Source organism: Anas platyrhynchos, chromosome 3, assembly GCF_047663525.1.
Source record: "Anas platyrhynchos isolate ZD024472 breed Pekin duck chromosome 3, IASCAAS_PekinDuck_T2T, whole genome shotgun sequence".
Taxonomy (NCBI): domain Eukaryota; kingdom Metazoa; phylum Chordata; class Aves; order Anseriformes; family Anatidae; genus Anas; species Anas platyrhynchos.
In genome coordinates, this window is record NC_092589.1 from 95,474,701 (window position 1) to 95,492,878 (window position 18,178).

Consider the following 18,178-nt stretch of genomic DNA (forward strand, 5'->3'; position numbering starts at 1 on the left):
AGGAGTGCACAAAAAATTGTTTTGTCCAAATATACCAACTGCTGCATTAAAATTATCCTCACTTCCCACTTAATTTGCCTTGCTTATATCTTCAAACTATCATACTTACCAACATCTTTTGACTACATACTTACTACTACTATAGTTATGTTGCTATGAAAATCCATCTATCTATGTTTGCTGTATGGCAATGGATTATCCTATTACTTTGTTACTACTTTAAGATATTAAACAATTTCTCAACATTGAAAAGCTAGGATTGAATGCCCACATAAGTTTAAGAGCTATAAAAATATCAAATATACAATCCGAAAGACAATGCAACAGCTAAAGAGGCCACAGCTAAAATGTGGATCTCCATGCAATGCTCTTCAAAACTGAATGAATACATAGTGAGGTATGGGAGAATCACAAAAGAGTTCCAAGACAAGAAGAGTTAAGTTAGCCAAAGACACCATGAAATGGGTAGACGTAGCACCAAGCTATTAAAAAAAATAAATACCTTAGTCTTTGCTTTGTGTGCACTCATACAAGACAGGCCAAATAAAGAATTTTGCTTCAGTATATCAAAATTATTTCCTGCCTTCAGCCTCATTCTTAAGACTACAAATGGCAAGGACTTTCTCAGAGAAATCAATGACATTTATAATGTTTTCAACAACGTACATTGTGAAAAGCTTTTGGGTAGAAATTTCGTTTTATTCATAAGTAGTGCAATTGTCTGCAGGTTAACAAGTCCCATGAGAGTAAAAATGTTCATATTTAAAATTATCTGCAGAATTCATATCCTCTATTGTAGAATTTCAAAAAGTAGGGCTAATCCTCAAGAAGTGCCCAGAACAGAATGAGATTTTTGATATATTTTTTATTTTTTCAGAAACAAACAAACAAAAACAAGTTAAAGTGTTTTTAAACACTTTGTAAACACATTTATTCTAAACACATTGTTTTTAAACACATTTATTCTAAAATTAAAGTATGCACATGCAGAATTGTTCTATAATAGCTATTATGCATTTTTTCATGAATAGTTTCCTTGCACAGACAAGCGCTTAATTTAGCATTTATGTGCACCATCAGACCTGATTTACAACTATTGGAATCTTTTGGCAAAGTTGTTTTATAATGAACAGTAAATCAATGAAGCAGAACAGGTAGATATTACCTTTATTATAATTATAATTATTAATTATTTAAATTTAAGTTTTTAATTTTTAATTTTAATTTTTTTAAAAAAGAAAAAAAACAAACAAAAAAACAAACAAACAAACAAAAATGTGCACGTGTTCTGAGGATTCCCACTCATTCAGCTAAATAAGTAAGACAGTTTTATACCTGGACATGTTTTGTCCTATTCCAAGGGATTACACATACTTTGCTCTAGCACTGCAGTGTGTCTTTGCCATGCACTACAGGGATCCTAAGCTAAGATTCTGATTCTGTCTTATCAGTGGTATTTTATTTTCCCATTCTAAATTAGAAATGTAAACTTTTTATTCCTCTTCACTCATACCTCGAGTACTGTGTTCAGTTTTGGGCCCCTCGCTACACGAAGGACATTGAGGTGCCTGAAAGAGCACAGAGAAGGGCAACAAAGCTGGTGAGGGGTCTGGAGAGTAAGTCCTACGAGGAGCGACTGAGGGACCTGGGTTTGTTCAGCACCAAGAAAAGGAAGCTCAGGGGCGACCTTATCACTCTATAAGTACATTAAAGGAGGCTGTAGCGAGGTGGGGGTTGGTCTATTCTCCCACGTGCCTGGTGACAAGACGAGGGGGAATGGGCTAAAGTTGCGCCAGGGGTGTTTTAGGTTGGATATTAGTAAGAACTTCTTTACCGAAAGGGTTGTTAGGCATTGAAATGGGCTGCCCAGGGAAGTCCCCATCCCTGGAGTTCTTTAAAAGATGTTTAGATGTTGAACTTAGCGATATGGTTTAGTGGAGGACTTTAGAGGTTGGACTCGATGATCTTGAGGTTTCTTCCAACCTAGACAATTCTGTGATTCTGTGATACCAGATTACCATTTATCTGAATTATCATTCAGATAATGGAAATGGAAGCAGAGAAACTCAGCCAAATCTCTCCTGACCTATCTCTCCTGATTATGCCAAAGATTCACTAGAAGAATACTGCGACCAGCCTAGTAGCTAGATGCAACTTCAGTGAAGTTTCTCAGAACAGCTATTTCTACAGAAATGTTAGACATGACAGTGTACATGGCTTCTACATGTCTGTGTAGGTAGAAGAGTCTTTTCTGCTATTTCAGCAGTATTCTATAGCTTATCAATCAGGTGATCAAAGGTAGGGACTCTGAGAAACTTTCTACTGAACCTTTTTTCCTTTGTCTTTACCTGGCAAATAACAGGGCTTTGCTACTGGTAGTACACTAACCAATAATACAGTAAGAATTTTATCAGGAAAAAAAAAAAAAAGTGCTATATACTCACAGATGCATAGCTGAATGAGTACCTTCTAAGGGACATAACACTTCGTAAGTGTTTGTGTACAGAGAGACATTTACAAATAGGCATTTATGTAAACCAACAAACATGCATTATGCATGTACAAGTATACAAATGCAATACATAATACATAATTATGTAATATGTAATAATACATAATGAATGTATTTGTTTTGGTTGTTGAATCAGTTATAGAGATAGTTATGTAGAATTTGTATAATCCCAAAATTTCACTAAGAGGCCTCTAGCTGTGTCGAAACAAATACTAAGATTTGCATAGTTACTTTCTGAGGCACCTTTCCTCTACCTCCTCAAATTATTATCAATTATTATTATAAATTATTATTATCAGTTATTATAAGCAGACAAAATCTTTCCAAATGCAAAAACTGTTTGTAAAGATTAGAAGGGAATATTTCAGCTGCCAAAATAAAAATGGGCAGGGATCCTAGTTATTAATATAAATAGACTTTAGTGTCAATGCATTTGGACATCAATAAAAATGAGTATACAAGACTTGATAATATGAATTATGTATCAACACTTTTACCATAAGTCCATTCAGTCCTATTTATTTGTTCAGATGGCATTTTTAATCCACTCAAAAACCACAAGAGAACACTGTCTTCTAAGTCACCATTTCCTTTCTAATAATTAAAATAAATTACTCGAAATCTTAATGTTTGTGGCATGATTGTGTTTGCCTTTGCACAGATGAATCACTAAATCAAAGATTGCAAATCTTGTATGTAAAGATGTGCTTGAAGACATAATCAGTAATATTAAGAGCTCTTGCACAAAGTATCATGTGGATACCTTGTAAATTTTTCTTTAGTCATCTGAAACTTAGCACTCACAGCACACTCCATTAAAAAAAAAAAAAAAAGAAAAGAAAAAAAGAGAATTCTTAGAAAACTGTAACACAGAAAGCATTTAGTTTTTGAGCTTTTTTTTTGGTCACATACACCTGGAAGGCTCTTTGCACCTTGCAATAGGATCACTACATTTAACTGAAGTTCTCATAAACAACATGGTTTCTTAATTGAAGGCATTATCAAATAATATACTTACAGCACTGTGTTCATTTGCTCTACATGACTGATTATGGCACACCTGCTGCACTTAGACAAATGCCTGATGTCTGCAGCCAAGTCACAGTTGTTAATAGCTCCGTTCTGCAGCGGAGCGGGAGATCGGACAGGCAGGGCTAATTTTTCCATCACCGAGCCCACTCGAGGGAGCTAGCGGGCAGCCCTCGCGAGGGAGGTGAACGAGGCGAGAACGAGGCGTAGGCGGAGCCAGGAGCGCCTCCTCCCCGGCCGTTCAAAAGCTGCCCCTAGGGAGCGCAGTGACCAGGATGGGCAAACAGGGCGTGGTGCGTCAGGAGGGAGTGGTGCGGCAGTTAGCACAGGCAGGACGAGCAGCAAGGGCAGAGCGTTCCCCCCCGCCCATACGAACACCTCCTCTAACGGCGTTTGTAGGGTCTCCTCTTGGAGGCAAAGGAGAGTGAGAGAGCAGTTGTGGTGGAGCTCGGCAGCCCACCTGAGTAAAACCACCACACGGCAGTCTACCATTAGCTCAGCTACAATGGTGTACACCAGGCACAGCGCGCTCTCCGGGAAGTCTGTACACACCCAGACTGACTGCCTGCTCAAAACTGCAGCAGTTCAGATCTCCAGGTGCAGGGAGTGCCTGAGTCTGTTGCTACTACCTGCGGGTGGCAGAGAGACTTTGTGCATGAGGTGCGAGCAGGTGGATGACCTGGTCCACCTTGTGGCAGAACTCAAGGAGGAGGTCGAGAAGTTGAGGGCTATCAGGGAGTATGAGCGGGAGATAGACTTGTGGAGCAACTCCCTGTGGGTCCTGAAGGACAGGTACCGGGGTGAGACACCCAGATGGGGGTGGACCCCTGCCCTGTTGCTGTGGGGCAGAGGGAGGGGACCTAGGAGTTGAGGAGGAATGGAGACAGGTCCCTGCTCGACATTGCAGGTGATGCCCCCAGCTTCTGGCCCCACTTTCCCAGGTGCCCTTATGCAACAGGTTTGAGGCCCTGGAGCTTGAGAGACTGGTACCTGAGGAAGAGGTAGAATGTCTACCCAGGAGGATGCCTAGGGCAAGGAAGTCGACTCCTCACCTCAGGACTGCCTCCACCAGGACAGAAAGAAGGGTGATTTTTGTGGGTGACTCCCTTCTCAGGGGAACAGAGGGCCCTATTTGTCAGCCTGACCCTACCCATAGGGAAGTCTGCTGCCTCCCTGCGGCCAGGGTCAGGGACATTGCCAGAAAGCTTCCCAACCTGGTTTGCCCCTCTGACTATTATTCCCTTTTAATAGTCCAGGCGGGCAGTGATAACATTGAAGAGAGAAGCCTGAAGACCATAAAACGGGACTTTAGGGGACTGGGACGGTTAGTGGATGGAGCGGGAGTACAGGTGGTGTTTTTGTCCATCCCTACAGTGGCAGGGAGGGGTATAGAGAGGACCCGGAAAGCCCACCTGCTAAACACATGGCTCAGAGGCTGGTGCCAACACAGAATTCATTTTATTTTATTTTATTTTATTTTATTTTATTTTATTTTATTTTATTTTATTTTATTTTATTTTATTTATTTTTTTACCATAGGGAGCTTTACTTGGCACCTGGCCTGATGGCCGCAGACGGGTCCCTATCTCTAAAGGGAAAATGGATCCTAGGCCAGGAGCTGGCAGGGCTCATTGAGAGGGCTTTAAACTAGGTAAGAAGGGGGATGGGGCTGAAATAAGGCTTGTTAGAGCTGTGCCGGGGAAATAATGGCAAGGCTGGGAGAGAAGGCAATGGCCCAGCTGAAGTGCATCTACACTAATGCATGCAGCATGGGTAACAAACAGGAGGAGCTGGAAGCCATCGTGCGGCAGGCAGGCTACGACTTGATTGTCATCATGGAAATGTAGTGGGACCACTCTCATGACTGGAGTGCTTCAATGTCTGGCTATAGGCTCTTCAGAAGGGACAGGCAACATGGAAGGGGTGGTGGTGTGCTCTCTATATCAGAGAGAGCTTTGATGTCGTGGAACTTGAGGCTGGGAATGATAAGGTTGAGTCCCTATGGGTTAGGATCAGCAGGAAGGCCAACAAGGGAAGCATCCTGGTGGGGGTCTGTTATAGACCGCCGAACCAGGATGAGGAGATGGATGAGGAGTTCTACAGGCAGCTGACAAAAGTTGCAAAATCATCAGCACTTGTTCTTGTGGGGAAATTCAACTTCCCAGATATATCCTGGAAGCACAACACAGCCCAGAAAAAGCAGTCTAGGAGGTTTCTGGAGAGCATGGAAGATAGCTTCCTGTCACAGCTGGTTAGTGAGCCTACCAGGGGAGGTGCCCCGCTAGACCTTCTCTTCACAAACAGAGAAGGACTGGTGGGAGATGTGGTGGTCAGAAGCTGTCTTGGGCAGAGTGACCATGAAATGGTAGAGTTCTCCATTCTTGGAGAAGCCAGGAAAGGAACCAGTAAAACCTCTTTATTGGACTTCCGGAGGGCCAGCTTTGAACTGTTCAGGACACTGGTTGATAGAGTCCCTTGAGAGGCAGTTCTGAGGGGCAGAGGAGTCCAGGAAGGCTGGGCACTCTTCAAGAAGGAAATCTTAATGGCGCAGGAGCAGTCTGTCCCCACATGCCCAAAGACGAGCCAGTGCGAAAGAAGACCAGCCTGGCTGAACAAAGAGTTGTGGCTTGAGCTTAGCAGGAAAAAGAGGGTTTACACTCTTTGGAAAAGAGGGCAGGCCACTCGGGTGGACTATAAGGATGTTGTGAGGCAGTGCAGGGACAAAATTAGAAAGGCCAAAGCTCATCTGGAGCTCAATCTGGTGACTGCTGTCAAAGACAACAAAAAAATGTTTTTACAAATACATCAATGCAAAACGGAGGACTAAGGAGAATTTCCAGCCTTTATTGGATGCAGGGGTGGAAATAAGTTACAAAAGATGAGGAAAAGGTGAAGGTGTTTAATGCCTTCTTTGCCTCAGTCTTTAGCAGCAAAACCAGTTGTTCTCTGGATACCCAGTACCCTGAACTGGTGGAAGGAGATGGAGAGCAGAATGTGGCCCTCACTATCCATGAGGAAATGTTTGGCGGCCTGCTATAGCACTTGGATGTATACAAGTCGATGGCGCCAGATGGGATCCACCCGAGGATACTGAGAGAACTGGCGGAGGAGCTGGCCAAGCCTCTTACCATCATTTATCAACAGTCCTGGCTATCAGGGGAGGTCCCAGTCAACTGGCAAACGTGACACCCATCTACAAGGAGGGCCGGGGGGCAGACCCAGGAAACTATAGGCCTGTCAGTCTGACCTTGGTGCCAGGGAAGCTCGTGGAGCAGATTATCTTGAGTGTCATCACGCGGCACTTTCAGGGCAGCCAGGTGATCAGGCCCAGTCAGCATGGGTTTATGAAAGGCAGGTCCTGCTTAACGAACCTGATCTCCTTCTATGACAAAGTGACGTGCTTGGTGGATGAGCAAAAGGCTGTGGATGTGGTCTACCTTGACTTCAGCAAGGCTTTTGACACCATTTCCCCCAGCATTCTCCTCAAGAAACTGTCTGCTCGTGGCTTGGACTGGCATATACTTTGTTGGGTTAAAAACTGGCTGGATAGCCGGGCCCAAAGAGTTGTGGTAAATGGAATCAAATCCAGTTGGAGGCCGGTCACTAGTGGCATTCACCCGGGCTCGGTACTGGGGCCAGTCCTCTTTAATATCTTTATCGATGATCTGAATGAGGGGATCAAGTGCACCCTCAGTAAGTTCACAGATGACACCAAGTTAGGTGCGTGTGTTGATCTGCTCGAGGGTAGGAAGGCTCTGCAGGAGGATCTGGATAGGCTGGACCAATGGGTTGAGGTCAACTGTATGAAGTTCAACAAGGCCAAGTGGGGTCCTACACCTGGGGCGCAATAACCCCAAGCAGAGCTACAGGCTGGGAGATGAATGGTTGGAGAGCTGCCAGGCAGAGAAGGACCTGGGAGTGATGGTTGATAGTCTGCTGAATATGAGCCAGCAGTGTGCTCAGGTGGCCAAGAAGGCCAGCAGCATCATGGCTCATATAAGAAACAGTGTGGCCAGCAGGTGTAGGGAAGTGATTCTCCCCCTGTACTCCCTCTCCCCCTGTACTCGGCTCTCATGAGGCTGCACCTCGAGTACTGTGTTCAGTTTTGGGCCCCTCGCTACACGAAGGACATTGAGGTGCTCGAAAGAGCACAGAGAAGGGCAACAAAGCTGGTGAGGGGTCTGGAGAACAAGTCCTACGAGGAGCAGCTGAGGGACCTGGGTTTGTTCAGCCTCAAGAAAAGGAGGCTCAGGGGTGATAATGCTCTTTATAAATACATTGTAGGAGGCTGTAGCGAGGTGGGGGTTGGTCTACTCTCCCACGTGCCTGGTGACAAGACGAGGGGGAATGGGCTAAAGTTGCGCCAGGGGTGTTTTAGGTTGGATATTAGTAAGAACTTCTTTACCGAAAGGGTTGTTAGGCATTGGAATGGGTTGCCCAGGGAAGTGGTGGAGTCCCCATCCCTGGAGTTCTTTAAAAGATGTTTAGATGTTGAACTTAGCGATATGGTTTAGTGGAGGACTTTAGAGGTTGGACTTGATGATCTTGAGGTTTCTTCCAACCTAGACAATTCTGTGATTCTGTAATAGATGTGGTTTTAATTTCACTTACTACAGCCCTTTATACAGAGTGCTATCATCTAAGCTAGGAAACAAGACATCTGTAATTTTATATCACTGACAGCACTAACAAGTATTTGTCTTTTTTTCCATAAAAAATAAAAATAAAAACAAATTACCCTGAACTTGTTAGTGTACAACATATATAAGGAAAAGAAATATTGTGAAGATGAAACAGAAAACACAACTGAAAACAAACACCCAGACCCCAAACTGTTTAATTTTCAGCCACTCAACTTCTGCTTTGATCCTTAGCAAGCATTTTCAAGCTACATGAATGTTAAGAACAATTACTCGCATTAAATAAATTAATGGGCAATTTGAGATAACTGGAGGATTGTAAAGAAAGTAAAAAACAGAAAGTTAAGGAATACAGTGATAAGAGCATTGGCCACTACAGGACAGAGTCACAGATAATTACACACAGGATCTTAGAGCTATGTTAGACTGAACTTAATTTCAAAAGAAACTCAGCAAAGCTTTTTTTTTTTTTTTTTTTTTTTTTTTTTTTTTTTTTTTTCCTCATGATGAGTCCCCTCAAATTGCAAAGCTTAAATTTTGTCTTGAAACTGTCTTCTTATTTGGTCTTATAAATGTAAGAAGATAAAAGCAAAAATGATAATTTGAAGTTCAAATGATAGATTTTTACTTTAGAAGTGAGAATAATTGCTACTCTGAAGATCAAATATCAAAATATCATAAAGTCATTTTTCCACATGTTTTAATTATTCATGAGATATTTTTTGTCAATATAAGGTTTGATTTTTATTTTTTAACATAGTTGGGACTTCCACAGTGGTTTAATTTGAACCATGTAGAACATGTTCCTGATGTGGCAGATAATATACACTGGCCAGGACAGCCTCAAATTCAGATGATATGAGACATAATGGCGGAAGAAAAATGATTCATGCCCATATCCTGAAAGAAATGTCAGCCACTGTTACAGCCATTTGAGAGGAATAAAATTTGAGATGACAAGGAATATGTTGCATAATCTCTTCAACAGGATGAGTTTATTGTCCTTTATAGAATGACAGGACAGGATGGTGGAGGCCTACAGCTATAGATAAAACCCAGACAAAGTGGAAGACATCAGAGAGGACCATAGACATAGACATAGATTCACAGTAGATTATGGCACTGCTAACACCCCGAATATGATTCTCAAACAAGCTGACACCAGTTCATATGTTGGAGGGGTAAAACATTCATAAAAAATTCAAATCATTTTTGCCACTTCAGTTCTCATGTTATGTGTTTGGTTATGTGTTTGGTCTGTTGTTTACTATTTTCATTTTCTTTCATATATTGTTAATGTCAAACTTGAACAACTAGATGTTCATGTTATAAATTTCAGAACCACAGAATGGTTGATGTTGGAAGGGACCTCATTACTGAAAAGAGCCAGGTTCACATGGTTCCCATCAGACAATTCCAATCTTTCAGTTCTGATAGTTGGACTTTCTATTCCAACTTTTGTTCAGACTGGACCTGTTATGAAACAGAGACTTTACAGAATAAAAAATAAATTTAAAAAATCAATTGTACAAACTACTAACAAAATGAGAAAGACAATCTTAACTTTTGATTGCTGCAGAAGACTTCAGCAGCACACAGTCACCAAATATGATCACCTAAGGTCTTTCAGTAAGCATTTCAGATGTAGTGTCTTTCCTCTCTCTACAATCAATTTTTCTGTTGCCTTTTCCTCTCCTTCTCTCCCTGTTAGGAGCCTTTCATAGATATGAGCAAAGAGTTTTACATTGAGCCCGGCTGCCTTCGTTTCTGAATGTATCTCCCTTCCAATCCAAGGTGATGGTAAGTCATCAGTGTCACTAGACCTGTTGACAGGGCTGAATGTAAAAATCCATGTAAATCCAATCTTAAGTGACCACATGGAGCATATAGGTAAAGGTGCATATGGGAATCAACACCTAGCCACAACAATAAACAGAGCTAGTATAAGTGACTTACCTGGCGACACCACAACTTTCGAAATATTTGTAAATAAGCCAACACCATAAGACACAGTGGTGCCATGTATGTCACCAGGAAAAAACATGTGTGGTACATTTTGGGGTAAACCTCAGCTGGAAAGAGAATTAAAAAAAAAAAGTATTTAAATATACATACATTTCAAAATCACTTTAAGCCATTATATAGATATAATAAGCCATAATTAAGCCATTCATATAGATACGCATGAGTATTTCAAACATAAGTAATAATGGAAGATGCATTCAGTAAACTCAAGTCCAGGACTGATTTTTTAATCACCTCCATACACATTTTGTTCCTATTATAAACATGTTCTTATCTCATGCATCTTTTATCTCTTTTATTACATTATTGCTTTCATATGACATTTTTGCTTTAAGGTATTAAGTCTTAAGAAGTCTTAAGAAGTTTTGTTTTTATTAAATCAGTGAAAGATGGAACACTGCATTACCTAACAGTAGCTAACCAGTTAATTAAACTACCTCATCTTTGACACATTTAAGAGGTTGTAGAAATGTCTTTAGTTTTAATTCTGCAAAGACAGAATTGTATGCCTGAGTAACTTGTACAGTCTCTCACCTATAAACATAGAATATACATAGAAATAGAAATATATAGAATAAACATAGAAATATAGACTACATATTAGAAATACTCTACACTCTTCTCCCATGCGCACAGGGCAGGATCTCTTTTAATCACTTTTTGGTGGCAGAAGAAAAGTATCTTCTAGCTATATTCAATTTATTATTGTGATTGCATGAACAAAACCAGAATTAATTCAGTCAAATGTGCTAAACAGGATATTCACAAGTTATTTTGACACAGCTTTAACAATATTGAGTTTGCTACTACTGTGCTCTAATGCCCTATGTATCTCTTTACAAAAGACAATTTATGAATGTTAGAGACTAACATAAGTGTTGTGAATGCGCTGTGTTTTTAAGAATATTGTATCACAAGCTTCATTGTTAGATTATGGACGAATGTGCAGTTGGTGCTTGGAAAAATTAGTTTCGCTTTGTAACAACAAATGTAGTTTGGTATTATCAGATGTAGATATTAATTACAACTTAACATTCATGGACAGCCTCAGAAAAGGAATTAACATTATGTAGAGTGACAAAATGTAGCAGAAAAGAAACTGCACTACGTGAGTAGTTAGACTGCATGGTAAATCTAAACATTGCATTTTGGGCTACAGTAAAGAGGGAATATTTACATTAATTTCTAAAATTTCTCAGTGTTTCAGGATGGTGAGATCTGCAACTGAAATACTGTGTTGATTGTACTTTTAATAAAAAGAAAGGAAGAAAAACTGAGTTACATGAGATGAGATCTTTGTTGAATAAAACGTATTTTCTGCCTCTTAAAGTAAGACTTTTCACCATATCAAACAAGAAGTCCAATTGCATGTCAGGAGAATCCCTAAGAGGTTGAACAGTCAAGGAGATACGCAGACCTGGCCCATAAATCTCATAGTAGAGAGGACTGTACCATCATGTTAACTCAAGGCTCACCTTCAAACCCTGACTCCTATAATGTCACACCATGTTGATCCTGAAAGAGCTGGTCAGAAAACTTCAGTATCGGGAAAACAGACACTTGCTATACAGATGTTACCAAGTACATCACATATACATACAATAGGCAACACCTAGCCCATGTTCACTGCTGGCAAAGGCAGTAGAAACACTGATTTCATCGCTTTGATGGATAAGAGTTCAAACAATTTAGACGAGCAGCATTTAGCCCTAAGATTCTGTAGCAAATCAGGTTATCAACTCTTAACTGAACAACCATAGCCAGTGGCTCACGTGAATATCCCTGGGAGAGGCAATTTAGGCCTTTATTTTTTTATTTTTTTATTTTTTTTAATAACTGGCAATGATTTGGGTTTGTATGGTTACTGATGATCTGAAAATTGGTTTTACACTTCAAAAATGCAGCATCACAACAGTCCAGGAAGATAGGGAAACAGTGGCATTCAGGCTTCACACGTGGCATAATGTTAGCTTACTGGGATCATGGGAGGTCAGAGCTGAAAGTACATTCCTTCTATTCAGAAGGAGGTGCCACCTGCCTCATCAACACTCTGCAGGCAGCCAGGCCCCTTTCAGGTGGAAGGACAGTACATGTTTAAAAGGCCATCTGGAGTTTATGGCTTCCAATTTATCATTCCAAGTAAAGTGAAACATTAAATGAGTCTAGCTATCTACAAAGAACTGATGAACCAGGTTGGAGAAAAATCCTAAGACTTGCCTTTGAAGTTTAGCCACCTGGAAAGTGCCAGCTGCTAAACATCAAAGGAAACCTGTCCCTCCTCCACCCAGGGTAAAGCCCTTCGTAGAACTTTTCTCTAAGAAGCATGACTCTGTTTAGCTTCTCAAGGCAGAGAAAAGATTTAAAGCTGTTTGGCAATCACAACAATGAGAAGTAGAAAGGGCTGTTTTGGGATACTGTTCATTTATCAAGCAGGCAAGTTGCAGGCTCCTTGAATGAGAGCATCAGTCTGTCTATGGGACTTGATGATATATCAGTTCTATGACTGGGACCAATGATCCTCTTACTCTCAAGCAGAAGAGGTGAAAACTGTCCTTTCCATCAGTGGGTGACTTAATGGGCTGTGGGATGGGGAAGATCATTTTTAGATTTTCTCACAACACTGGCCACTGTTTTGCTGAAAAGAGAGGAGATGAGTAAAGAAAACAAGCGGGCACAAGGATTGGAGTGGGGTGGGATTGATGTTCCAACTCAGTACCAGCCATATGGTAAGATTACTCCACCTGATAAATTATCAGTATGCTAAAATAAACCTTCTTTTGTCTGCTGTAAAGTTTCCTTCTCAGCACTGTGTTGCAGCCCCAGACAGTCGTTCAGTGAAACAAGGAGGCAGAAGTTTGAAATTACAGCTTCTGGATTTTGCCAGAATTTTTCTATATATGTTTATATACACATATATACAAACTGAAAACAACCCAGACTCTGAAGTTTTTGATAAGTCTAGCAAACAAGATATCCCCTTAATCACGATGAAACTGGTACTCTTGACAGCTTCTATAAGAATAGCCAGACTATCAAGTTTTTTTAGCATGGAGAGTTCCCAGGTTCCCTAGTCTCAGGAAGATGCCTATGAGGTATTGAGGTATGACTTATTGATATGCAGAAGCAAATATATTTTAGAATAAACCTTAATAGGTAGGGATGTTAGATAGTGCATGCTCATAGCAGAGAAAATTATTTTACACAAGACAGTCCCTTCGAAAATATTTTCCAATGTCAGAGTACTTACAACTAGTTAAATAGTAGAATAACATTTTTCAGACATGATATATCATGCTTTGTGCTATTAATTCATAATGAGTGTGATTTTAGTATTAACAATATTTTAACTTCCTTCTGTATTAAAGTGTCCAACACATTTTGCCTTAACTTCTGAATTTTAAATCACAATATAGTTCAAATCTTTTCATTCCTTGCATTTATTTTGGACATAAGAATATATATATATATATTTCTATTACTAAGATTGGCCTGTTCCAGGTCATGTCTGAACACATGTACCTTCTAACACTATGCAGTACAGTTGTGTCTGTTCAATAGCTGCACAGTACTCTTATGGCATGGATCAACATTTAGAGTCTGTTGTTTTCTACACTCCAGGTAGCAATTAACATTATGGAATTGAGTGCTGAACACTCCGATAAATGGGATGTATAAACCTTCATATAACAATGCAAATTCCAGCTATGTTATTCTCCAGAATTAAGACAATATGTTTTTGTACTATTTTATGAGTAATCTAGGAGGAAATGGAACACAAAGTCTTCCTGTTGTTTCCATTCAGCCATGTAGTATTGGGAAAGGATTAACTCCATATTCTTTTTTATCATATGCAAACGGGTTGGCTAATGCACTTTGGCTAACACCCTTTTCATGAACAGCTCTAAGAGAATGCATTTAGCTGGCTTGGACACATGGTGAACTCATTTTAATATATGTTTCTTTTATTTTGGCACTTTATCATCAAATTCAGCACATAGCAATTACAGACTATTATAGAACTGTGGCCAACACTGGCTCCTTCAGTGAGTCTGCATAGGTCACATGCTGGATCCTTCTGCATTCCCAAATAAAATATTGTTATTAGACAGTACTCAAAATGAAAAACCCTCAGCCTAGAATTGGCAATGAATTTTATATTCTGTAATGCCAGAAGCAATTAAAAAGAAATTGAGTCTTGTTTTAGGCTGAACTATTGCTCCATTTGCAGTCCCTGGCAGTTCTCCAACCACATGCTTGAAATCTTATTATTAGTCAGGGTGGCCACTATTTGTTCACCATTTAGGATCCCAAGTGTCACAGTGTTGATCAGACCTTCCTTCCAGACGCTCACCAGACTTGTATGGATTTCAGCAGCTGGACCTAAGTCTGGGTAGGGTACAGTTCTCTCTCCTGCTTTGGCATCCCTGACATTTTCCCAAACTGTTCCAGACATCTTCCTGTCTGTTAGTACTCCATAGCACCTCACTTTTAGATGGCCCTGAGTTCCCAGAGTTAGTATAGACTTCTGAAGTACTTTAGAAAATATCAGTAAGCACCCCCTCTTAAAGTTCCATACTTGACAATTCTCACTTTATCATCCTTGGGACATAAGGTGCATGTGATACTCTGCAAAGATTTCATTAGACAGCGTAAAATATATGCAGTTCTAAATAAAGCAGTAAACACTCAAATATAATCCCTTTACTCTTCAGACAAATTGACACTCCTATAGGATTTGCTCAGAGTCTCTTGAAAGTGTACAGTATCTAACATCTCCACTATCTTTGTGAATGCATTTTTTTCCTCAGGAAAACAAATTTCTTTCTCCTTCAAAATCCTCCTAGTTGGCTTTCTTTGACCAGATATTACAATAGCTAAACGAGGAGAAAAACAAACAAACAAAAAAACTCAAAAATATTAGCTATTTAGTCCTTCATCTGGCTTTAAAGCTCATCAGTCCTTTAAAACTGTTGTCTGCACTCTTGTTTTTCTGTTTGGGAGCCTTTGTGACTTTAAACCCAGGTTCTCAGTAGAAAAACTGCATCTTCTATACTTTAGCCCAACTCATTGTCCTTAGACAATTCTAATTGAAACAAAATGATTTCTGGCTAATGACACTCCACTCTCCATGGCCTGAGAGGGATATGTTTTATTTTGTCCTCATGGATAATGTATAGTTAGCTCTACACTTACTAAGACATCCAAAAATTTGAGCAACCTATTAACCTATGTTAATACACAGAAAGGTTCCTCTCTTGAGTTACTTTGATAGGCTATTATTACAAAGCAATGAGAGGATTATTTTTAATTGACAGATGGAATATACTAGCAGAATAACTAACAATGATAGTGCATTACCATTAGAAGAATAATTTATTTAAAAGATAGCAAGATAAAAAAAGATTATTATCTTTAATTATAATGAAAAGCTTTCCCATTTCAGAAAGCTTTCATAGACATTTAATGTAAAATTATTTTCATTTTATGTTCAATATCAATTAAAAATAGAGAAATAGAAAAAAAAAACAAAAGCAGATATATAATTTTGGAGTGTTGGTGTTCCATTTCTGGAAAAAAACAACAACAGCAACAAAAACCACACAAATAACTTAATTTTATGCACAAGTACTTGCCTTTATTATTCCCCTTTCTACCTCTCTAAACATCTGAATAAAGGCTCACAGGAAAACCTGTAGATCAGTAGACTTCATTTTGTACAAATACACTCTATGGGAGTCTTGCAAACAATCTGGGAGCTTCTCTTCTTTTATACAATGGGTGCTTCAGCTCAGGCATATCTGTGGGCTGGAACTATTCTAGTCCAGTATCGAATGAGCTGGTCTTTAAAATAGTTCCGCAGCTATTACAGACTCTAGTCTGAAAGTGACATTTTCCTGTTCAAAATCAAGATGACCAATGGAGATCTGGAAGTTTGGAGATTGTGTTCCCTGATGAAATAGTCTCCTGACCCCCTAATTAATTAACTGCGGTGTTTTCCATCATTTTCATTTCCTAGGTTGATTAAAACAATCTTTGCTTCAGATCTAACCTTGAAGTGATGAAGGCGTGGATAATTAACTCTGCAGTCAAAGTGAATGGACACAAATTGTACTCGGAGTGAATGCTGTGAAAGAAAATAGTCACATAAATACTGCAACATCCAGCAGCAGAATGGGATACAAAATTGTTCACAGACGAAAAGAGAACACTAGAAGTAAAGAACAGATGTGTCCTCTCCAACAAAACAGCAACTACAATGCTTCCAGCTTAATGGGGGTTCCTGAAACCTACAAATTTTCAGCACATCTTTGTCTGGAATCAGTGCCAGCCAGCTAATGGACATCTCTGCCCCCATTCATTGCCTTGTCCCAGGGGACTAAGCAGGAGGAGGGAATATGATAGCCAACATCTTCTCATTAATCCCCCAGTGGCCCTGCAGAGGGAGGAACTTCCAGAACAGCACATGGAAGAACCCTCAGCAGTTCAAGCTGCTTGAACTAATTTATCATAATAATTAAGTACAGGTGATCCAATTGTATTTTATCTTAATTGTTCACAGCACTAGAATCTTCTACAGACACAGAACTGATGGAGAATCTGATTGTATTTTAGAATGACTTGAGGCTATGAAACAACCACCTTTTCGTTATATGTTTTGGCAAACTTGGCTTTATTTTTCTGTGTTTGAATAATGGTATTACTGATGGTCATTATATCCAGTGTCAGAGTCACAGCATGTAACTCATATGCTCTATTAGCACTGGAGTTATGCCAAGGCCCACCAGAGTTGAATCTTAACCATTCACGTGAGTGGCTAACATGACTTGCTGTGTGAATTCAGTCAAAATAGAAACAGTTACTCATGGCAACCCTTATGACTTCTTACAGTGGAATTCAAATACAGAAAAAGTTAGATTCAGAGTTAATCTGGAAAGGCAGAATTATACTTGTTGGATAGAATCATTTGTAACCAATTACAATTTTAAAGTTATCTAAATGATCTTGTCCATGACAAATTTCAAATTGTAGACTAACTTGCTACCCCATATCCATGACACCTCTGTAAATTCTGTAATAACATGCAAATTGCACTGAAGTCCCAGGAGATACAAATAAGGACCTAATCAAATACCACCAATTAGCAAAATCAGTGTAGCAGGTAAATAGAAGTTCTGTTCCTGTGTAGTTATTTCTGAAGACTAAATACTGTAAACCTGCAATATCCATCAATCACTGAGAATTATATAATCATAAGCATTTAAGGATGGGAACATTTTCATCCTCTGGGAAACATTAACATGACCAAGACATAAGTCAGGCTCATTCTTTTAAACTTGGTTTTAAATGCATTTTTAGTCTTAGCTGTATAAAAGAAAATATAATTTTGCAGTGTTTGAAAAAGAGTAGTTCTATGAAAGGTTATGTAATTAAGAACATTCTTGATATGTTTATATACTTGACTGCATATTAAAATGTCCTGATATTTTTATTACATAACAGCAGGAAAAATTCAGTCTTTATGATCAATGACACACTCACCTCCCCAGTGCTCATCACACACTGTGAACAAGGTGGTTTTATTGGCTAATCCTGGGAACACACTGCTGCACTCCATAACAATAGCCTGAGGAATCATTATGATGCAGGACACAATCCAGATAATTATAATGCTGTTCCTTGCTCTCTTGGCTGTGCTTTTAAACATCAAAGGGTGACAAATTGCATACCATCGATCCAAAGCAATGCAGCTAAGTGTTAGTACAGACACAGAGACTGAAACTGTCTAAAGAGAAGGAAATATTATGTCAATGTAAATGTAATTTTTCTGTTTCAAAAGTGATTTCTTGTAATTTTTGAGTTTTAAAAATTCTTTATATTTTCAGCATAGTTTATTATTTGAAATTATGAAATAGAAATTATTTTCAGAAAAAGTCTCAGTTTTAATTGCTTCCTATGGAATTACAACAGATAT

At 39.4% G+C, this 18,178-nt stretch overlaps 1 protein-coding gene across 1 annotated transcript in view; it reads right to left on the reverse strand.

Moving 5' to 3' along the window:
• HCRTR2 (hypocretin receptor 2) overlaps positions 1-18,178 on the reverse strand; it is a 42,194-nt gene that overhangs the window by 7,223 nt on the left and 16,793 nt on the right. Inside the window, exons 3-4 of the mRNA XM_005009180.6 lie at positions 17,746-17,989; positions 10,138-10,253 (exon numbers count right to left, since the gene is read on the reverse strand). Of these exons, the coding sequence (XP_005009237.1) occupies positions 10,138-10,253; positions 17,746-17,989 (360 nt within the window). The remainder of the gene's footprint in view (positions 1-10,137; positions 10,254-17,745; positions 17,990-18,178) is intronic.